This window comes from Cervus elaphus, chromosome 10 (assembly GCF_910594005.1).
Source record: "Cervus elaphus chromosome 10, mCerEla1.1, whole genome shotgun sequence".
Taxonomy (NCBI): Eukaryota; Metazoa; Chordata; class Mammalia; order Artiodactyla; family Cervidae; genus Cervus; species Cervus elaphus.
This window is the reverse complement of record NC_057824.1, coordinates 24,168,096-24,189,745: the sequence shown is the minus strand read 5'-3', so window position 1 is coordinate 24,189,745 and position 21,650 is coordinate 24,168,096. Positions and strand designations below refer to the sequence as shown.

General features: G+C 48.3%; 1 protein-coding gene and 1 non-coding gene across 7 annotated transcripts in view; both read right to left on the bottom strand.

Annotated features, from left to right (window-relative positions):
* CIITA (class II major histocompatibility complex transactivator) overlaps positions 1 to 21,650 on the bottom strand; it is a 56,338-nt gene that overhangs the window by 18,397 nt on the left and 16,291 nt on the right. For 5 of the 6 annotated variants that reach the window (XM_043914305.1, XM_043914306.1, XM_043914304.1 and 2 more), the window contains exons 2-6: positions 9,302 to 9,448; positions 8,953 to 9,048; positions 4,061 to 4,123; positions 3,317 to 3,397; positions 449 to 493 (exon numbers count right to left, since the gene is read on the bottom strand). In XM_043914305.1, coding sequence (XP_043770240.1) covers positions 449 to 493; positions 3,317 to 3,397; positions 4,061 to 4,123; positions 8,953 to 9,048; positions 9,302 to 9,448 — 432 coding nt within the window. Of the gene's footprint in view, positions 1 to 448; positions 494 to 3,316; positions 3,398 to 4,060; positions 4,124 to 8,952; positions 9,049 to 9,301; positions 9,449 to 16,322; positions 16,579 to 21,650 lie in introns of all 6 variants that reach the window. The other variant, XM_043914309.1, reaches the window with a different exon arrangement.
* On the bottom strand, positions 10,446 to 10,517 carry TRNAC-ACA. The gene has a single exon. It is a non-coding gene; the product is annotated as a tRNA-Cys (tRNA).

Below are 21,650 nucleotides of genomic sequence, written 5' to 3'. Positions count from 1 at the left end.
GAGGAAGCATCTGGTGGGCAGTGGGGTGGGGATGCTGAGCGTGGAGGAGAGGCTCACTGAGGCATGGGGCCTGTAAGGAGGGCGGGAGGACCCTGGGTAACCAGCCGGTCTGAGGTGACTATACTCTGCAAGGAGACATGTGACCTGCAGGCGCAGTGGAACTAGATGGTACGGGTGGGGGGTGGGGGTCTCAGCTCTCACTCGGAGTTAAGAGGAGGGAGACATCATTGGAGGGGCTTCCTAGGAGGAGTGGAATCTCCCAGGAGTCCTTGAACTTCAGAGCAAGGGGCTATGGAATCATGATCTCGGTTTGAATCCAAGCCTTGCCTCTCACTTGCTGTGTGATCTCAGACAAGTGGCTTCGCCTCTCTGAACCCCGACTTTCAAATGCTAGTTTCTGTGCGAACCTTAAGGGGCCCCCGCTTTCCTGCCCACCTGCCCTGCTCACCTAGCTTCCGGTGCTTCAGATCCACAGGCACCTCCTCTGGGAAGGCTGCAGAGAGAACACCACGGTCATCAGCCCCAGGGTAGGGGTGTTCCAAGCCCGGAGGGGCTCATGGGCCGCAGCAGGCCTTGCCTTAAGTGGCTGGGAAGTGGTTTTCGGGTCCCTTTCCCTCCCCTGACCCCAACCATTTCTGCCCCTACTTAAGCCGGAACCCCATCTTGAAGAACCCGGGGCAATGAAGCGCAGGGAGAGGCAGAACCACAGAGGAGACACAGAGGAGGTTTGTTTTGTTTAGTTTTTAAGCTTTTTTGGCAGCACTGCAAGGCTTGCAGGATCTTAGTTCCCTGAGCAGGGATCAAACCCTCACCTCCTGCAATGGAATCGCGGAGTCTTAACCACTTGAGTGCCAGGGAATTCCTAAGAGGAGTTTGAGTTTTAAAATAACAATAATAATAATAATCAACCTGCTTTTGGAGCTTCCTAGCTGTGTATGTCTGTAACACAGCATCTCTGAGTCTTTGCTCTCTCATCTCTAAAACGGGGCAGGGATTCCTACTTTTCAGGAGTGCATTGGAAATCAATGAGTGAGTATTAAGCATGTAACACATGAGAGAAAACCCCTAGATGTCCCTTAGCAAGGGGCTGATGAAGCAAATTATAGTTCATCCCCCAGTGAAATACCCTAAAAATAATGAGGACACTGGAGGACGTATGGGGTGGTACTGGTGTCCACAGTTTACCTTGAAATGCTCCAAAAGTAACATGGGTGGATGGGTGGATGGATAGAGGGATGGCTAGAGACGTGTCAAACCCGATATAGCCAAACACCGATGGTGAATATAAGTGGTGGGTATACGGTTGCTTGTAGTACAACTCTTTCACTTTTACTGCATGTTGAAGTTTTCCATAATAAAATATTAGGGGAAATGTTTATGAAATGAAAAGAAAGAAATAAGGAAGGAAGGAGGGAAGAAGAGAAAAAGAGAAAGGAGGAGAGAAAGGATGGGAGGGAGCAAGAAAGGAAAAGAAAGAAGAAAGGAAGGGAGGGAAACTCCCTGAAGGCAGGACCATGTGCTTTCCATCAGTGCTACAGAAATAACCTCCCCCCCCCCAAAAAAAAAAGAAATAACCTCCCAGACACATTAAATGGAGAAAGCCAGGTACAGAAGGGTGTAGGCGGTCATTTGCATGAAAAAATATTTTTTAAGTGGTGACTTTTAGACAAATAGAATAGTTCTTTTAAAAAAAAAAAAATCTTTGGCCCACACTGCACGGCATGTTGGATCTGAGTTGCCTGACTAGGGATCGAACCCACGCCCTTGCGTTGGCAGTGTGGAGTCTTAACCACTGGACCACCAGGGAAGTGCCTAAATAGAATATTTCTGACAAGACCAAAAGGGAACTGGCAACATAGGTTGTCTTCAGAGAGGGAGAATGAGGGACTGGGAGAAAAGGGTGGGAGGGAGAATTTTTTCCCACTGAATATTCTTTGCACATTTTGAATTTGCATGTCATGCACCCACTTACCTGTTCGAATTCAATAAATAGGTTCAGGGCTTATACGTGGTCTGGCACATAGTAAGCACTTGATCAACTGTTATGCCCATTTTATGGAAATTTTCACTCAATGGATAGTTATTGAGGTGTTTCTGCATGCCAGCCACATGCCAGGTGCTGGGGATGTAGGGATTAAGTAAGAAGGACAAGGTCCTCGTGGTGAGGGAACTCAGCAAAGGCAATAAATAAAATAAATCCAGATTGTGACAAGTGCTACAGAGACAGAGAGACACAAACAAGGTGAAAATAGGTGAGGTAAGTTATATGGAAAGTGTAGTCAAGGAAGGCTTTCAGAAGGAGGTGACATGTTGGCCAAGACCTGAGAGATTCCCAAGCCCATAATGGGAAGAAGATGGGGGAGGGGGTGCATCTCAGAGAGAGAGAACAGCAAGTGCAAAGGCCCTGGGGCTGGAAAGGATACATGGGTTACAGGAATGGAAAGAAGGCAGAGTGACTGGCACATAGGGACTCACAGTGAGTTTGGAGAGGTGGGAAGCGCCAGGTCATACAGGCCTGTGGTATGTATTTTGTAGCCACTGGAGGGTCAATGTGCATATGAGTCAGTCGCTTCAGTCATGTTCAAATCTTTGCGAACCCACGGACTGTAGTGTGCCAGGCTTCTCAGTCCACGGGATTCTCCAAGCAAGTATTACTGGAGTGGGTTGCCATTTCCTCCTCCAGGGGATCTTCCCGACCCAGGGATTCAACCAAAGGAGTCTCTGGTATGGTAGGCGGATTCTTTACCGCTGTGCCACTGTGGAAACCCAGAAGGTCACCAGGGCAGCAATATGATCTGATTTGCATTTAAAAGCCCAGGTTGGCTTCCAGATGAGGGCAGATTAAGGAGGCAGGGAGACTGACTAGGAGGCTCAGAGAGATGCAGGTACTTGCCCAAGTTCACACGGACTATAAATAACAGATCCAGGACTCAAACCCAGATCTTTCTGGGGAAAAACTGTGCTTGAAGAGCTCTCTCTTAAACAGGGGGTGACAACTAAGGATGAAAGAGGAGCCAGAGCCCAGAGGTCTGTTTGGACCCCAAAACAGCCAGGGGCAGAGACCCAGCAGGAAAGAGGCCATTTGATCCTGGGCAATCAGCTTCCTCCCTGCATCACTAGGGAGCAGGGGTGAGGGGAGAGGTGGGAGGACTCCCAAGCTCAGGCCGAGCAGACAGGACTCAAGGAGGGAAGCAACTGGGAGCCGTCCCAGGTTTTAGAGCTGAGGCAGGGCCAGCAGTCAATCAAGGCTGGGTCAGATCAGGGAGTGGGGGCGGCGGGGAGGGTGTTGGGGAGGGGCGGAGGGGGTCTCACTCACGTCTTTTCTGACTTTTCTGCCCTGCTTCCTCCAGCACCTCCACACTCTCGCTGATCATTTCTTCCAATCCTATGTGCTCAACTTTGGGGAAAAACCAAAGACACCAACACATAGTCAGTGGACGTCCAAGGTGACGTCCCCGCTGACACTCCGTTGGGAGGGAATGTGATCACTCATTGAGGGGGGGTCCTCGGGTATTACAGTGCTCCCCAGGAACAAGGAAGGAAATGCAGGCTGAGCCAAGAACTGCCCCCCGCCCCCCAGCCAAGGGACAGTTAGGGAGTTTGAGATCACACGTACACACTGCTATATTTAAAATGGATAACCAACAAGAACCTACTGTATAGCACACGGAACTTTGCTCAATGTTATGTGGCAGCCTGGATGGGAGCAGGCTTTGGGGGAGAATGGATGTATGGCTGAGTCCTTTCACCGTCCACCCGAAACTATCACAACATTTTTAGTCAGCTGTACTCTAATATAAAAAGTTAAAGTGAAAGTCGCTCAGTCGCATCTGACTTTTTGCAACCCCATGGACTATAGCCCACCAGGCTCTTCTGTCCAAGGAATTCTCCAGGCAAGAATACTGGAGTGGGTTGCCATTCCCTTCTCCAGGGGATCTTCCTAACCCAGGGATTAAACCTAGGTCTCCTGCATTGCAGGCAGATTCTTTACTGGCCGAGCCAGCAGGGAAACTAATATAAAATAAAAAGTTAAAAAGAAAACAAGAACTGGTCAACTTACTGAAAATGTCTTTGCTCAGGCCCTCCAGCTGGGTGTCCTGGAAGACGTACTGGTCCAATTCCGCTGCCCAGACAAGAAAAAGCATCGTCAATCAACTATTTCTCACCAAATACTTATTGTATGCCTGGCCTTGGACTGGGTATCAGGGAACTGTGACCCTTCAGACTTGGCACACAGCAGGGTTCAATAAATGTGTGCTGAACAAATTATCAAATAAGTGAAGGAACACTGAACCTTCATGGGCTCTTAATCTAATTAAAGGGATGATATATATCCATGCAAACTTTTCTATTGCTATAAAGTAGTACATCGCAGCATAGCAGAGTTGTCTTGAAAGTGAAGTGAAAGTCACTCAGTCATGTCTGACTCTTTGGGACCCCATGGACTGTACAGTCTGCGGAATTCTCCAGGACAGAATACTGGAGTGGGTAGCCTTTCCCTTCTCCAGGGGATCTTCCCAACCCAGGGATCAAACCCAGGTCTCCTGCATTGCAAGTGGATTCTTTACCCGTTGAGCCACCATGGAAGCCCAGAGTTGTCTGGCGTTTGAGTTGAAATTCCAGCTCTACTCCCTACTCACTCCACTAGCTATACAATCTTGGGTCTACTTAACCTCTCTGGGCCCCTATTTCCTCATCTGTGTAATGAGGATAAATAGTACCTACAACCCAGGGGTGGATGGTGAGGACTGGAGACTCTGCATCTAAAGCAATCAACACAGTAGCCAGGACACGGTAAACACTCAATAAAGTGAAAGTGTTAGTGGTTCAGTCATGTGTGGCTCTTTGCAACCCCATGCGCTATAGCCTGCTGGGCTCCTCTTTTCATGGAATTCTCCAGGCAAGAATATTGGAGTGAGTAGCTATCCCTTTCTGGTTAATTACATGAAGTGGATCATGCCTTGGAGCCAATGGAAAGATAGCTCTCATAGTAAGAGGTAAGAGAAGGGTGTTTTTTGGGCTGGGGTAATCAGGGAGGGCTTCCCAGAGGCAGGGATCCTGGAGCCAGACCTTGAAAGATGGAGGGCAGAGTCTGAAAGATGAAAGTGGAGGGCTTCCTGGGTAGTGTGGACAGAGTGAGGAAAGGTGGCTAGGAAACTCTTGAGATAGATGTCTTCAGTAAAAGTTTTGTGTTGGGGAAAGTTTGGGCTTCATTTTACAGGCAACTGGGCTGCCCTGGTGGCTCAGACAGTAAAGAATCTGCCTACAGTGTGGGAGATCTGGGTTCGATCCCTGGGTCAGGAAGATCCCTGGAGAAGGGAATGGCAGCCCACTCTAGTATTCTTGCCTGGAGAATTCCATGAACAGAGGAGCCTGGCAGGCTACAGTCCATGGGGTCGCAAAGAGTTGGATACAACCAAGCAACTAATACTTTCACTTTACAGGCAATAGGGAGCCATAAAAGGCTTCTGAGTAAATGGATTAAAGATCTAAATGTAAGACCAGAAACTATAAAACTCCTAGAGGAGAACATAGGCAAAATACTCTCCGACATAAATCACAGCAGGATCCTCTATGACCCACCTCCCAGAATATTGGAAATAAAAGCAAAAATAAACAAATGGGACCTCATGAAACTTAAAAGCTTTTGCACAACAAAGGAAACTATAAGCAAGATGAAAAGACAGCCTTCAGAATGGGAGAAAATAATAGCAAATGAAGCAACAGACAAAGGATTAATCTCAAAAATATACAAGCAGCTCCTGCAGCTCAATTCCAGAAAAATAAATGACCCAATCCAAAAATGGGCCAAAGAACTAAACAGACATTTCTCCAAAGAAGACATACAGATGGTTAACAAACACATGAAAAGATGCTCAACATCACTCATTATCAGAGAAATGCAAATCAAAACCACAATGAGGTACCATTACATGCCAGTCAGGATGGCTGCTATCCAAAAGTCTACAAGCAATAAATGCCGGAGAGGGTGTGGAGAAAAGGGAACCCTCTTACACTGTTGGTGGGAATGCAAACTAGTACAGCCACTATGGAGAACAGTGTGGAGATTCCTTAAAAAACTGGAAATAGAACTGCCATAAGACCCAGCCATCCCACTCCTGGGCATACACACTGAGGAAACCAGATCTGAAAGAGACACGTGCACCCAAATGTTCATCGCAGCACTGTTTATAATAGCCAGGACATGGAAGCAACCTAGATGCCCATCAGCAGACGAATGGATAAGAAAGCTGTGGTACATATACACCATGGAATATTACTCAGCCATTAAAAAGAATGCATTTGAATCAGTTCTAATGAGATGGATGAAACTGGAGCCCATTATACAGAGTGAAGTAAGCCAGAAAGATAAAGACCAATACAGTATACTAACGCATATATATGGAATTTTAAAAGATGGTAACAATAATCCTATATGCAAAACAGAAAAAGAGACACAGATGTACAGAACAGACTTTTGGACTCTGTGGGAGAAGGTGAGGGTGGGATGTTCTGAGAGTATACTATCTCTATACTAAACAAGTATACTATCAAGGGTAAAACAGATCACTAGCCCAGGTTGGATGCATGGGACAAGTGCTCAGGGCTGGTGCACTGGGAAGACCCAGAGGGATCGGATGGGGAGGGAGGCGGGAGGGGGGATCGGGATGGGGAACACATGTAAATCCATGGCTGATTCATGTCAATGTATGGCAAAAACCACTACAATATTGTAAAGTAATTAGCCTCCAACTAATAAAAAGAAATGAAAAAAAAGAAAAAAAAGGCTTCTGAGTGAGGGCATGACAGTGGTGATGATGATAATGAAAATGATAATGATGATGGTGTTGATGGTAGTGGTTGGGTGGTACCTAACATTTACTGAATGCTTATTGCAATCCCGCTCTAAATACATACACACAGAAACTTACTCAATTCTCACAGTCATCCCACAAGGCAGGCATGATTATTATCCCCATTTTACACACGTAATACTGTAGCCACTGTAATACTTCGGGATGTCTCAGACGACTACAGGCCACGAGCACAGATTTGAGGAGGAAGCTGCCTCCTCCACTTGCTCTCACTTCCTGTGTAGATGCCCCTACGGGGGAAATGAAGCCTACGTGATTTGAAAAAAGCCCAAATCATTCATTACTGCTTCCAGCTCTGAGGGAATGTGAATAGTCTCAGGCCTAAGCATTTCTGCTTCTTCCAAGGAAATTCCAAGGTAGGAAAGGAAGAAGGGAGGCTCTCAGTTCTATAACTTTTGAGTCACATGCAGTTTCTGCTCCTCTCCATTTTCTGCCTAAGAAATCCCATGGACAGAGGACCCTGGCGAGCTACATACAGTGCATGGAGTCACAAAGAGTTGGACATGACTTAGCAGGTGAGCACGCACACACGCATGCAGGCATGATGCTGAGTTAATAACTACATGCTGGGGAGAGACTAGCCATGTTCATGCCAGACCTCTTAAGTGATGTGATTCTTGGGATACCAGGAAAAGGGCCGCTAAGAACATCTGTGCAGGTTATTCACTGTGCAAGGGTGCCCAGCCAAGGGTAAATGGGTGCAGGTATTCATCCTGAACTTTGATATCCAAGTTGTAACACCTTTTTTTTTTTCTTATTTTGACTTTTTCTTTGTTTTGAAATTTATTCATTTTTCATTGAAGGATAATTACTTTTCTGCCATACATCAACATGAATCAACCATAGGTAGACAAAAGGCCTCTCTGTCCCACCTCATACCCCATCCCACCCCCTTAGGTTGTCACAAAGAAGTTGTTACTTCTTAATAGGGGCTGCATCCTGAAAAGAAGAGGAGGCATTGTTTTCCTAATCCAGCAAAGCCTGTGTATGAGATAGTGGTGAACCTGGGAAGGAGGGATCCTTTACCTCACCCCACCCGGAAAAAAAAAACAAAAACAGAAACACCCCTCCCCAAAGAGTTCTGCCCTTGTCTGAAAGCTGTAGGTCTATTTAAAGCTGCAAAACAGTCTCTCAGCTTAAGACTTAGCAAACCTCCCCACTCCAGATACTATCATTCTTGTGGTTAAAAGTAAGGACTTTGAAATAAGAAAGATCTAAGCTAGAATTTCAGACCTGCCTGTTACTGTCACTAATGCAGCCTTGAGTAGATGCTTTAGTCTCTCTAAATCTCAATATCCTCATCTGTTAAATGAAGATGCTGATAGTAGCTACTTCCTCTGTTTTTGTAAAGAGTCAGTGTGATAACACACACCATGATTAGTAGGCTACAAATGCCCCCCTCCCCCCCGCACAATGGTAGTTACATCGGCTTCCATGTGTACAAAATGGAAATAATAATCACACCTGCCTTGTGGGATGACTATGAGAACTGAATAAGTTTCTGTGTGTAGAGTGTTTAGAACAGGAACTTGCAAAGAGTAAGTGTAAGTGTTAGGTACCACCAGACCACTATCATCAACACCATTACCACCATCATCACTCACTCAGAAGCCTTTTATGGCTCCCTATTGCCAGTAAATCAAGTCCTAACTTTCCTGGAGTCAAAACTTTCACTTCAGACGCCTATCTCAAGAGCTTCCTAACCACCCTTTCTCACTCTGTCTCCACTACCCAGGATGCTATTACAAATACTAGAGTAATTCAGCTTAGGAGCTGGGGAGAAAGGGAGGGAGGGGCACATGATATGGGCTTTGTGGGAAGGAAAGAAAGAAAAGCAGCAAATGGAAAAAGGTATAGAAATGGTGGCAGAAGATGGGGACAGTTAAATTTATTTGCCTGGTGTTCATCTCCCCTTTTCCCAATTCTCTGTCCTCCTAACCCTCGCTCCCCATCCTCCTTGCTCTAATTTCTGACGGAGGGCCTGTTCACTCCTGGTGAGTGGCTGACATTAACAAAAGGGAAAAAAAGAATCTTTCCCCTCAATTGTCCTTTTTCTGGACTAAGAATGCTTTCTCACCGATATTAGCATAAGCCTCCCTGGTCTCTTCATCACCTTCCATGTCACACAACAGCCTGCTGAACTGTTCGCAGTTGATGGTGTCTGTGTCAGGCTCTGGAAGGAAAAGACACTTGGATGAAGCTGGAAAGATCTGGGAAGGAGGCTACTGGGGAAGGAGGGAGAGGCAGGGCGGGCTGGGAGAGGTCCCCACCAGGAGCAAGCCTGGCCTGCAGCTGGAGCTGTCCGTGGTGCTGAGCGGAGCTCCGCGGCCAGCTCTTCCCCTGGTGGGAGGTGGGGGGTGGGTATCTCCACTGCTGGCAGAGGGCTGGGGAGGGCCTTGAAAGGGGCCCGAGGGAGGGCAGCCCACCTGAGCAGAGCTCTATCTCTTCTTCTCCTGTCAGATCCATCCGGTCGTAGAGGTGGTAGAGCTGCAAAGGGTCAGCACTGCTGTTGAGAAGTTCTAAGTAACTGCCTTCTAGAGGCCCCAGCTCCATGGTTGGGCACTGTTCACTACCTGGAAGAGAGACACAGCAGTCAGCTCATGGGGTGTTGGAAAGATGCAGAGAATTAACACCGACCACAGTTCCCAGCTGGCTCTCTTGGTGAGGGCGAGGGTTGGTGGGAGCCAAAGGAAGTGAACAGAGGCTTCTCATTCAGCACTACTCACGTGCTCAGGGCAAAGAATATGCCTGCAATGCGGGAGATATGGGTTTGATCCCTGGGTAGGGAAGATCCCCTAGAGAAGGGAATGGCTACCCGCTCCAGTATTCTTGCCAGGAGAATTTCATGGACAGAGGAGCCTGGCGAGCTACAGTCCATGGGGTTGCAAAGAATCAGACAACTGAGTGACTAACACTTTCACATGTGTTCAGGACATTGAGGAGGAGAAGCCCTACATCCTTCCTCTAAGAATCTTTGTCACAGTGGGAAGATGCCCATGATACAGAAAAGGGAACCAAAGAAGTGTAGATTCAAGACATCTCATACCTGGGAGCCAGGGGACCTAAGTTCTGCTGTCAGCAACTACCATGAATGATAAGAGCTAAGATGCACAGAATACCTAGTCTCTGCCAGACACACAGTGTAGCATTCTCACATCAACAATCATATGAGGTAGGTACTATTACTAACCTCATTTTATACATGCATAAACTGAGGCTCAGAGAGGTGAAGTGACCTATGGAAGGTAACTTAAGCCCAACCAGGATTTAGTTCTGGGCAGTCTGACTCATGGACCTGTATTTAGGTGTTAGGCTTTCCTGCCTTGGGTGACCTCAAGCAAGTCTGTGCTCCTCTCTATGCTTCAGTATCCTAATATCTAAATTGAAGGTGTTGAGGCACATTTTCTCTAATATCTTTCATTATTAATTGTTGAAAAGTGAAAGTGAAGTCGCTCAGTCGTGTCCGACTCTTTGCAACCCCATGGACTGTAGCCTACCAGGATCCTCCATCCATGGGATTTTCCAGGCAAGAGTACTGGAGTGGGTTGCCATTTCCTTCTCCAGGGGATCCTCCCAACCCAGGGATTGAACCTGGGTCTTCTGCTTTGTAGGCAGACGCTTTACCATCTGAGCCACCAAGGAAGTATACTAATTGTTGGAGGACATATCAAATACCTTAGGTTCTACTTCATTTAATCTTCAAAACAGCCCTGGCTCAGTCCACACAAAAACTTGTGTACAAATGTACATAGAAGCATGTTTCATAATAGCCAAAACATGGAAAAATTCAAATGACTATCAATGAATAAATGGATAAACAAAATGCAGTATATCCATACAATGGAATAGTTGTTGTTATTCAGACACGTAGTCGTGTCTTAGTCCTTGCAACCCCATGGACTGCAGCATGCCAGGCTTCCCCGTCCTTCACCATCTCCCAGCATTTGCTCAAACTCATGTCCATCAAGTCAGTGATGCCATTCAACCATCTCATCCTCTGTCGCCCCCTTCCCCTCTTGCCCTCAATCTTTCCCAGAATCAGGCTCTTTTCCAATGGAATAGTATTCACACATAAAAAGGAATAAAGTATGGATACTACTTCAACATGGAAGAAATTTGAAAACATCATGATAAGTGAAAGAAGTCAGACATGAAGGGACATTTTGTATGATTCCATTTATACAAAATGTACAGAACAGACAAATCTTTGGAGATAGAAGGCAAATTCATAGTTGGCTACATTTGGGGGAAACTTGAGGGGAGGGAAATGGGGAACAAATCCTAGTGGGTATGAGGCTTTTGGGGGGAATGATGAAACATTTTAAAGTTGATGGGGGATGGTTGCACAACTTTGTGAGTACACTAAAATGGCCACTGAATCATGTACTTTAAATGGGTGAATTGTCTGAAATTTGATTTATATTCCAATAAAGTTGTTAATAGCAAGAGTAGTGTGGGGGCTTCCCAGGTGGCACAGTGGTAAAGAATCCGACTGCCAATGTAGGAGATGCAGGAGACGCAGGTTTGATCCCTGGGTTGGGAGGATCATCTGGAGGAGGAAATGGCAACCCACTCCAGTATTCTTGCCTGAAAAACTCTATGGACAGAGGAGCCTGGTGGACTACAGTCTACGGGGTCACAAAGAGTCAGACAGGACTCAGTGACTGAACACAGCACAAAGCTGTTAAAACAAAACAAAACACTGGCTCTGGGAGGTAGGCTTTATGGTCTTCCCTTTGCAGATGAGTGGCCTGAGGCTCAGAGGGGCCCAGCAGACCCCTGATGTACAGCTCTCACTGGCTGGAGCCAGTGTGAAGCTCCATCAGTGTGGCTCCAGTGGCCCTGCCTTCCCCCCAGTTTTGGTAGTCTATGATGCCATGATCTGTTCATTTCCTACTGCTGCTGCAACAATGTGCCACAGGGCTAGTGTAGCTTAAAGCAACAAGTCTTATTCCCTCACAGTTCTGGAGGCCAGAAGTCTAAGTCAAGGTGTTGGCAGCTTTGGTTCTTCTGGATGCTCTAGGGGGACACCCTTCCTTGCTTCTTCTAGCTTTGGGAATTGATGGCATTCCTTGACTTGTGACTTTGAGGCCACATCACTCCATTCTATGCCTAAGTGCTCACATCATCTCCTAATCTGCATTTGTCTTAAATGGACATTGATTTAGAGTCTACCCAAATAAACCAGGCTTCCCTGATAGCTCAGTTGGTAAAGAATCTGCCTATAATGCGGGAGACCTGGGTTTAATCCCTGGGTTGGAAAGATCCCCTGGAGAAGACAGGCTACCCACTCCAGAATTCTGGCCTGGAGAATTCCATGAATATATTAAAGAGTACATTTTGGAGAAGGGAATGGCAACCCACTCTAGTATTCTTGCCTGCAGAACCCCATGGACTTAGGAGAGCCTGGTGGGCTACAGTCTATGGAATCGCAAAGAGTCGGACATGACTGAGCAACTTTCACTCACTCATTCAGATACACCAGGATATCAGTTCAAGATCTTTAACTTAATTAAAATTCACATTTTTATTCCAAATAAGGTAGCACTCAACGCTCTAGGGGTTTTATGTTGACATATCTTTGAGGTGGAGGGGGAGGTCCACCATTCAACCCACTATACTTGGGAGGCAGACACATGCTGGAAAGAATCAAAAGAAGCTTCCTGGAGGAGGTGAGAAGAGCAATGGCCAGAAGATCCAAGATGAGCTTCCAAGTGCTCAGCCTGGGCCAGAAGAAAATGGAATTGAAACGGGAGGGTCGTGAGAAAACACACATATGCAACTCATCACCACCACCACCCAGGTGCTCTTTTCCCTTTCAGTCATCAACAGCTCTCATTGGCTCTGAAGGGTCTCAACACAGACCCGGATATCACAGAGAGTGAACTTTCCAGTTCAGCGAGACACCCTGGCCAGGCTTGACTGTTTATAATGGGTTGGGTGGTGGTGTCAGGAACCCAAACATAGCAGGCTTGCATTAATGACCCAGCCAACCATGTCTAGAGGAAGTGGAACTGAAAGATGGGGCCACCAACTCTCTTTTCTCGGAGCAGGGCCAAGGCTGGGAGGTGGGGGGAAGGACTTCACTTCTCCCAACAAGTCCTGGGAGCCAACCAAGCAATCTACTGTGCTCTCCAGGGTGGTGAGAGAAGAGAGAGCTCTCTGCCCCAAATCTTGCCTGCTGCCCTGCTTCCCTTTTCCAGTCTGCAGTCTTTATTGACAGCCTACATTATAGCTAGCCATCTGCCTTTCTCCAGACAGTGAGATCTGGTAACAACAGATCCAGACAAACCCCAGCAATTCCACAAACAAAATATGTGACTTTAGCCAAGTCACTCATATTCTGAGTTCTCCCACAAGGACTGCCAGGGACCTTCAGGCTCAATCTCCTTCATCCCAGAGAGGAGAAGATGGAACCCTGAGAGGGGCTGTGCCTTGCACAAGGCCCTAGAGTCTGCTGGTGATGGGGCCTGCACCCAGCATAAGACTCCCAGTCCATGCTCTTCCCTGCCAATCAAAATGTATCGGGTTAACTAAGCACCCCCATTTATCTAGGCTCAGGAATAGGGACCAGGTCCTATCACAGAAGGGCAAAGGAGGGAAATGCAGAGGGGAGGAGTCTGAAGAAGCCTAGCTTATTGACAAGCTCAGCTGCAAACACTGGACACCAAATGTGGTCCAATACCAGGGAAATACACTGACAGCCGAGAAAGAAGGCAAATCCTTTGAGCTTTGGAATCAAACTGCCCGATTCTGAAATCACTCTTATCTACAAACTCACCATAACCTGGAAAGTTCATTTTTTAGATCTCTTGGAGCCTCAGTTTCCTCATCTTTATTTTTAGGCCACGTTCATAGCTTGTGGTATCTTAGTTTCCTGCATGTGCCTACTCAGTCGCTCATTTGTGTCCAACTCCACGATCCGTGGATTACAGCCCACCAGGCTCCTCTGTCCATGGCCTTTTTCAGGCAAGAACACTGGAATGGGGTGCCATTTCCTCCTCCAAGGTATCTTCCTGACCCAGGGATTGAACTAGAGTCTCCTACATTGGCAGGGGTATTCTTTATCACTGAGCCTCCTGGGAAGCCCCTTAGTTCCCTGACCAGGGATAAAATCCAGGCCCCCTGCAGTGTGAGTATGGAGTCCTAACCATCCAACCACCAAGGAATTCCCTCAGTTTCCTCATCTGTAAAGTGGTAGTCCATAAGGACTAGGTGAATTAATTCATGTAGGGCCCTTAGGAAGATGACTGTCACTTTGTAAGTGCTTAAGGAATGGAAGCATAGCCACACAGAGAGCACAATATGGGTGATGATTATTGTTAATTCACCTCTTACCTCTGCAAGAATCACTGCAGATGGTAATTGCTGCCATGAAATTAAAGGATGTTTGCTCCTTGGAAGAAAAGTTATGACCAACCTAGATGGCATACTAAAAAGCAGAGACATTACTTTGCCTACAAAGGTCCGTCTAGTCAAGGCTATGGTTTTTCCAGTAGTCATGTGTGGATATGAAAGTTGGACTATAAAGAAAGCTGAGCACCAAAGAATTGATGCTTTTGAACTGTGGTGTTGGAGAAGACTCTTGAGAGCCCCTTGAACGACAAGGAGATCCAACAAGTCCATCCTAAGGGAAATCAGTCTTGAATATTCATTGGAAGGACAGATGCTGAAGCTGAAGCTCCAATCCTTTGGCCACCTGATGCGAAGAACAGACTCCTTGGAAAACACACTGATGCTGGGAAAGACTGAAGGCAGAAGGAGAAGGGGACAAGAGAGGATGAGATGGTTGGATGGCACCACCAACTCAATGGACATGAGTTTGAGTAAACTCCTGGAGTTGGTGATGGACAGGGAGGCCTGGCGTGCTGCAGTCCATGGGGTCACAAAGAGTCGGACACGACTGAGCACTGAACTGAACTGAACCTCTGCAAAATTGATAAGGAGATCTTTTCTCTTCCATCCTACTTTTCAACATTGTGAAGCCAAGATTCCTGTTCTTTTGCATAAGGGGATCCCACAGCCTCCACAGGAGCAAGTAAGCCCTAGAATCAGCAGTGCCACCTGGAATGTTTGCTGTCAGACATCCCAAACATACATGTCAGCACCTCCCTGCATCTCCAAGACAAAGCCCACACTGTACACACTTCCTCTTGAATAGACAAGGATTTGCAACTTGACACAGACGTCTGCCTCCAGCCCCCAATCTGAGTTCACCAAGAGCCCTAGGGAGGAGGCAGCTGGAGTATTATGCCCACTTGACGAAGGAGGATCCTCAAACACCTTGCTGAAATGGCCTGTCCAAGGTCATCCTGTTGGAAAATTTGACTTTGAATCCTGGCTAGGAGATCTTAGGCAAATGACTTAACCTTTAGGAGTATCAGCTTTCCCATCACTAGATTGGGATAATGATACTTACTTTGTGGGACCATCAAGAGGTCAGGAAGGGCCCTGCGTGGTACACCAGGCCCACCAGAGGCCATGGTAAGAGGAAGCCCAATCTACTGGGAGCCTGAGAATCCAGGCTTTCACTTTGGAGCTCCCCACAGTACCATACTGCCTCCCATTCATGCCAAAATCGACTTGGCCTGGGACCTGCTGGTGTTCCCATAGCCATGTCTCCTGTGTCTCTATAGGCTTAGGAAGCACTTCAGAGGCTCCTTACTGGGCTCCTCCCTCCTTGTGCAATTCCAGAAGGGGCTGGGGGCAGAGGGCCCTGACCACCTCACTGCAAGGGAGAGAGTCCCCTACAGATCCCCCACCACAGGCCAGAACCTCCAGGCGAGGGACACTGTGAGTGCAGGAATCTTCCTTCTTGCTCACCTATCCCCCATGCCCCAACACACAGCAACCCCTCTCCATCAACAGGAAAGAAGGCGCAGAGCTAGAATCCATTGGTGCCTCTGAGTGCTGGGCATCAAATGACATGTTTATAGGTATTATCTTCTTTAGCTGAACTCACACCGTAGTCATTTGTCTTCCCACTCCTCAGATGAAGAAACAGGCTCAAAGAGAAGAGCAAAGGACTGGGGTCTGAAGCAGCTGCCTGGCCCCAAGTCTCAGCTTCTTCCAGGCTCTCGGCAACCAACCCCTGGCCACACTGGGGAGGTGCCTTCGCCTGGCGGCGCACGGAAGCGTGAGTGGCAAGAGGATTTCTCCTTTTGAGAAGCTGTTGGGGGCGCAGCCGAGGAGTGGGCTGTGTCTTTTTGGTTAAAGGGCAGTATTTTTAGAAGGTCCTCTTTGGACCCGCCCTTCCCCTTGGGCCACCAACATCTACATCCCACTTGAGAAAAAGTGCCTAATCCTTTTGCCACCAAAAGTCCCTTTGGGGGTTTGTTTCCATCTCCACTTCACATGACACCATAGGTTTTGAAAGGACACACACACTCAAGTGGTTCCTGAAATAAAGCTTCATTTCCCTCTCCCCAGAGGGAAATTAAACATTACCAGAATGTTCTAGCTCAGATGTTGATATTCAGTTGTTACAGTTCTTCTGTGCTCTGTCTTGGCTGGGGAGAGTCCTTTTTTGTCTAGGGGTGGTGTTGATGTGCTCTGTTTGTTATCTTGTATCAAGGGTCACAGCAGCTCTGGGAGCTTGGTATCACTGTACCCATTACACAGATGGTGACAATGAGGTGAGGCTCAGTTATCAGTTGCTCTCTTCCCAGAGAGGGGGGTATATCCTTGAGGATCTGAGGAGAAACTGAGAAGCAGAAGTTTTCAGCACTGCTCTGCGCTGTGATGAAAGAGCATGAGAAGAAACACTTCCCTACTTGTTGACTGTGAGTTCCTCTCAAGGAAGAAGTGGAAAAATCTCTGAACTGTGTGTCTAGAAACACAGGCTTGACTTCCAATTCTGCCTTTGATCTTGAATTCCTTTCTTTACCCATCTGAGCCTTAGTTTCGTTAGCTGGGTGTAGAAGCCCACTCAGACGAGGCATTTAGGGGTTCTAGATTCCTCATTGCATACCAGCTTTCCTCCCTGCCTTTCCCCCAAAGCCCCCTAACACCACTCTGCCCCCCAACTTCATGATAAACTGCTTCCGGATGCCACATGGGAACAGGAAGCCAGGAGCCCAGGGTTACTTATCTACCATAAGCAGCTTCCAGTCAGCATCTTAGTGGATCAAACAAGTTCCTCTTTTCCTCTTGCACCCTACAGGCCCCCAGATAAACTCGACAAGACACCTTGCACTTTTTTCCTCTCCTAATCTGTAAAACAATGATTTACTGAGCATCTCCTACAAGAAAGTCACTGGGCTCAGTTCTCTGAGGGCCTTGGAGGGGTTTAAAACACAACCCCTGCCAAGAAGCTTGCAGTATAGGCCTCGATGATATTTTAGAAAAGAGACAAAATGTGAGGTTAATGGTACAGTGCAAGCTCTGGGTTCAAACTCCAGTTCCATGCTAACTGGGTGACCTCAGCTAAGTTGCTCGGTCTCTCTGAGTTGTGGAATCTACTGCCCTTAGGTCGCACGGTGTTGACCTCATGAGACTGCAACGCGTGCGTGCATGTTGCTCTGTCGCTTCAGTTGTGTCTGACTCTGCGACCCTGTGGATGTAGCCCTGCCAGGCTCCTCTGTCCATGGCAGTCTCCTGGCAAGAATACTGGAGTGGGATGCCATGCCCTCCTCCACGGGATCTTCCCGATCCAGAGATCAAACTCAAGTCTCCTGTGGCTCCTGCATTACAGGCAGATTCTTAACCGCTGAGCCACCAGGGAAGCCCTCATTGGGCTGCTATGACTTGCCTAAAATGACATATCCAAGAAGTACTACTAAGATGTAAGCTCCAATATGGAGCTGCAAGGTGTCACTTGCCACCGTACAAGTGGCAAAACTAGAAAACTGGACGATGCCAAGGGGTTGGTGGGAGTGGATGTTTGCAGGGGCACCTGCAGAACAACCTGGAACTCTTTAGAATACCTAAGGATGCAGAGATCCTACAATTCAGTGATTCAATTCTTGGATATACAGCAAAGAAATGCCCGCACAGCTCCATGAGGACACCCATCAGAAGTTGCCCACCACCGGTACTGTTTGTGGTGACCAGGAGTTGGAGGCCACCTGAATGTCTGCTGCTAGGGGAAGGATGGTACCAAGTAGCTGCTGCAATCTGCAGGGGATGATGCTGTGATTAGAAGCCACAGTCCAAATGCACATGGAGGCGGATCTTAACAACACAGTAGAGAGTGGAAACGTATGAAGCAGAGTAGCTCTGATAACCCTCTTCTAGATGTACAGAGTGACATACAGGCGCAGAAAGAAAAAGAAAGCAACATGTATTTTAGAACACATGCCAACAAAAGGATACACCTTGAGGGCATTAGAGTGGGTGCCCAGAAAGAGGAAAGAGTAATGGGGAGAGGGGAAATTAAATAAGAGAGATGCCTCACGTAGACCAAAGATCAGACTGTACTGCAAAGTGGGGTGTGTAGTTAACTCAAGATTGGAAAAGGCTCCTGAAGCTTAAGAGAAACAAAACAAAACCAAAGATGACGGAAGCTACCTGGGGTGGGGTATGTCTGTGGCTCACCAAACAGGGCCTGACACCCAGATGCTCAAATAAAGAAAGAAAACTGCCCTCTTGCCACCCTGCAGACTGCCAGGGATGGGTGGATGGGGGCCCAGGAGCCCCCAGTCCTGGAAGAGGAGATGAGAAAGTGAAGGACTTGGAGATGAACAGGGAAAAGTGGGCACCGTCGGTAGAGGAGGAAGCCCCAGCCCTCTGGCCCCCGATGCTGGTCCAGCATGGGCGACCCAGGAAAATGAGACAGAGAGGACTTCTAGAAACTGCTGGTGTCAAGACTTTCACTTCCCAGAGGGGCTTGATGAGGTCACAAGAGACAGAGCAGAAACTTAGGTACATGGCAGTGCTTCGCGACAATGGGGCTGGAAGGCGGCTGAGGGTTCTTGTCATTTCTCCTCCAGGCAGGGAGATTGGAAGGGGTGTGTGTGTGTGTGTGTGTGTGTGTGTGTGTGTGTGTGCGCGCAAGTTGTGTGAGCATGTCATAGGAGCCAGCAGGCCAGACAAGGAGAGATCTGAAAATATTGTAATTGGTTGGATTTTGTGCCTGACTGAAACTGCAGGCTTCTCTGTGCCAAAGGGGGCTTGGCTTGGAGTATGGAATCAAAATGAAGGGTGAGGGATTTTCCTGGTGGTCCAGTGGCTAAGACTCCATGCTGCCAATGCAGGGGGCCTGGATTCAATCCCTGGTCAGGGAACTAGATCCCACAAGCTGCATCTGAAAGAGCCTGCGTGCTGTAACAAAGGTTGAAGATCCCACATGCTGTAACCAAGACCCGGAGCAGCCAAATAAATAAACAATTTTTTTTTTTTTAATGAAGGGTGAGTTAGGCCTATAGACCTAGGTGTTTTGTCTCCTAAGACAATTTGTGTGTGTGTGTGTGTGTATATTTGCTGTTACTGTTCAGTCACTAAGCCGTGTCCAACTCTTCGTGACCCCATAGACTGTAGCCCACCAAGCACCTCTGTCCATGGGATTCTCCAGGCAAGAATATTGGATTGGGTAGCCATTTCTTGCTCCAGGGATCTTTCTGAACCAGGGGTGGAACCCACGCCTCCTGCTTGGCAGGCAAATTCTTTACCACTGAGCCACCAGGGACGTGTGTATGTATGTGTGTGTCTTAATTACAATCACTATGTCTCCATAGAGAGTACACAATTAATTGTTGCCAAAGTCCCCATTACTTCCCATTGCATTCTGCTGGGTCCTATTTGGCACAGTGATGACCCCTCAGGCACTTGAGTTGGCTTGGAGGCCTTCTAAGGTCACTTCTCTCTCTGATCTGCTGGAGAGATGATGGCTTGGGATGGATAGGTGACTGGGAGAGGCAGGACTGGATTCTGTCCTGCCCCATAGTGGGACCGGGATGCACAGAAGGGTGTCTTCCAACAGATAGGCTTGGAGGAGACTGGCCCCGAGTGCCCAAACTGGCCAGGTTCATAAAGGAAGGAGCAGGAAGCATGGGGGTTGTGGTGTCTGGGTGTCGGGTGTGTTCCCCCAGCTCTCATGCCAGGTCCGTCTGAAAAGGGATTAGGAAATAAGCTGTCTGGGGGACACAGGGCATCAAGAGCTATTCTCCACTGGACCCACCTCACCCTCAAGGATCTTGGTGGCTCCACCACAGCCCCCCAGCCTCTCTGCGCCGAGAGCAGCCTGTGCCAGGATACAGGGTTCTTGGAGCAGGAACACAGGAAGTAGAAGCAAGATTGGCCCCGCTCCTGGCCACAGCGCTTCTCAGCAGTTGGAGGGAGTGAAGAGGAAGTGGGCTGGCACGGCCATGGAGACTGCCGTGCTGACCACAGACTAGAGAGACAGGATCCACACAGGGAGCCATGACACTGAGATCTGGGCCCTGCTCTGCATCTGACAGATTCTGTGACCCTAGGCAAGCCCCTTTCCCTCTCTGGTCCCCAGTGGCCTCGCCTATTAAATAAGAACGTCAGGCTAAAATGTGCGTGCGTGCTCAGTCGCTTCAGGCGTGTCTGACTCTTTGCGACCCCATGGACTGTAGCCCACCAGGCTCCTCTGTCCGTGGGATTCTCCAGGCAAGAATGCTGGAGTAGGTTGACGTGCCCTCCTCCAGAGGATCTTCCCCACCCTGGGATCGAACTCATGTCTCACCCCCCTGAGACAACTTGGTTCTGCTTTTCCCCACGTAGGGCTTGGAAATCTCCCAGAGGACTCCACAGAGACTACCTCTGAACCCTTGAGCAAGCCACCTATCTTTTTTAGACGCCCTGGAGGACATCCACTTCATCACAACTTGGAAAATCTTGGAACTCTGAACAAGACAAGCCTGGCTGATGTGCGCGCCTGTAAATGGCACAGTTATTGAGGTCGAGAGGCCGGGGGCAGGGGGAGGGAAAGGGGGAAGGAGGAGAAAGCTTGAGAGCTACAGCCAGGGGAGGAGGGGGACTCCGTGCTTGTCCAGAACACCAGCCTCCCCCACCTCCGCGTGGCCTTTCCTCTGCATGCCCCAACCTTCCCAGCTACAGTCAGTGACCAGGAAAGGAGTCCAACAAGCTTTTCCTGGAAGGAAATCTGAGCCGGGTGCTGGGGCGGGGAGGGGAACGAATAGCCTGTGGCTGCAGTGAACAAAGCCAGGCTCCCAACTCCAGTCCTAACCCCCAACTTGACCCACGTGTGTGTAAGTTGCTTCAGTTGCATCTGACTGTTTGAGAGCCTGTGGACTGTAGCCCTGCCAGTCTCCTCTCTCCAGGCCAGATTACTGGAGTGGGTTGCTATGCACTCCTCCAGGGGATCTTCTTGACCCAGAGATCAAACCCGCGCCTCTTACATCTCTTGCACTGGCAGGTGGGTTCTTTACCACTAGCTGCACCTGGGAAGCCCAACATGGCACCTAAGCCAGCAGCAGACGCTTTGCTGGGTGTTGGAGACTCCAAGAGAAATACATTACTCACCAACCCTGGCTGCCAGTCTCTGACGACAGCTAGCAAGTTGGGCTGTGAATCGAAATCGCCTGAAGTGGGTGCTAAACACACAGCAGCCCATATCTCATCCACGGAATCTGGGATGGGGTCCAGAAATCTATATTTTTAAAGAGCACCGCCCTTGGGCACCCCTTCTCCCAAGACACACACTGTTGCCTTGCGGTGACTGAAAACTAAGATAGGCTTTATTTCCAAGGCAGCCCGAGTTTACACTTGCTGAGAAGTTTACACTGGTAAGTTTACACTTGACTTTCAGTTTGCATGGTTCTATGGCTTTTCCTTCCTCCATGGGAAACT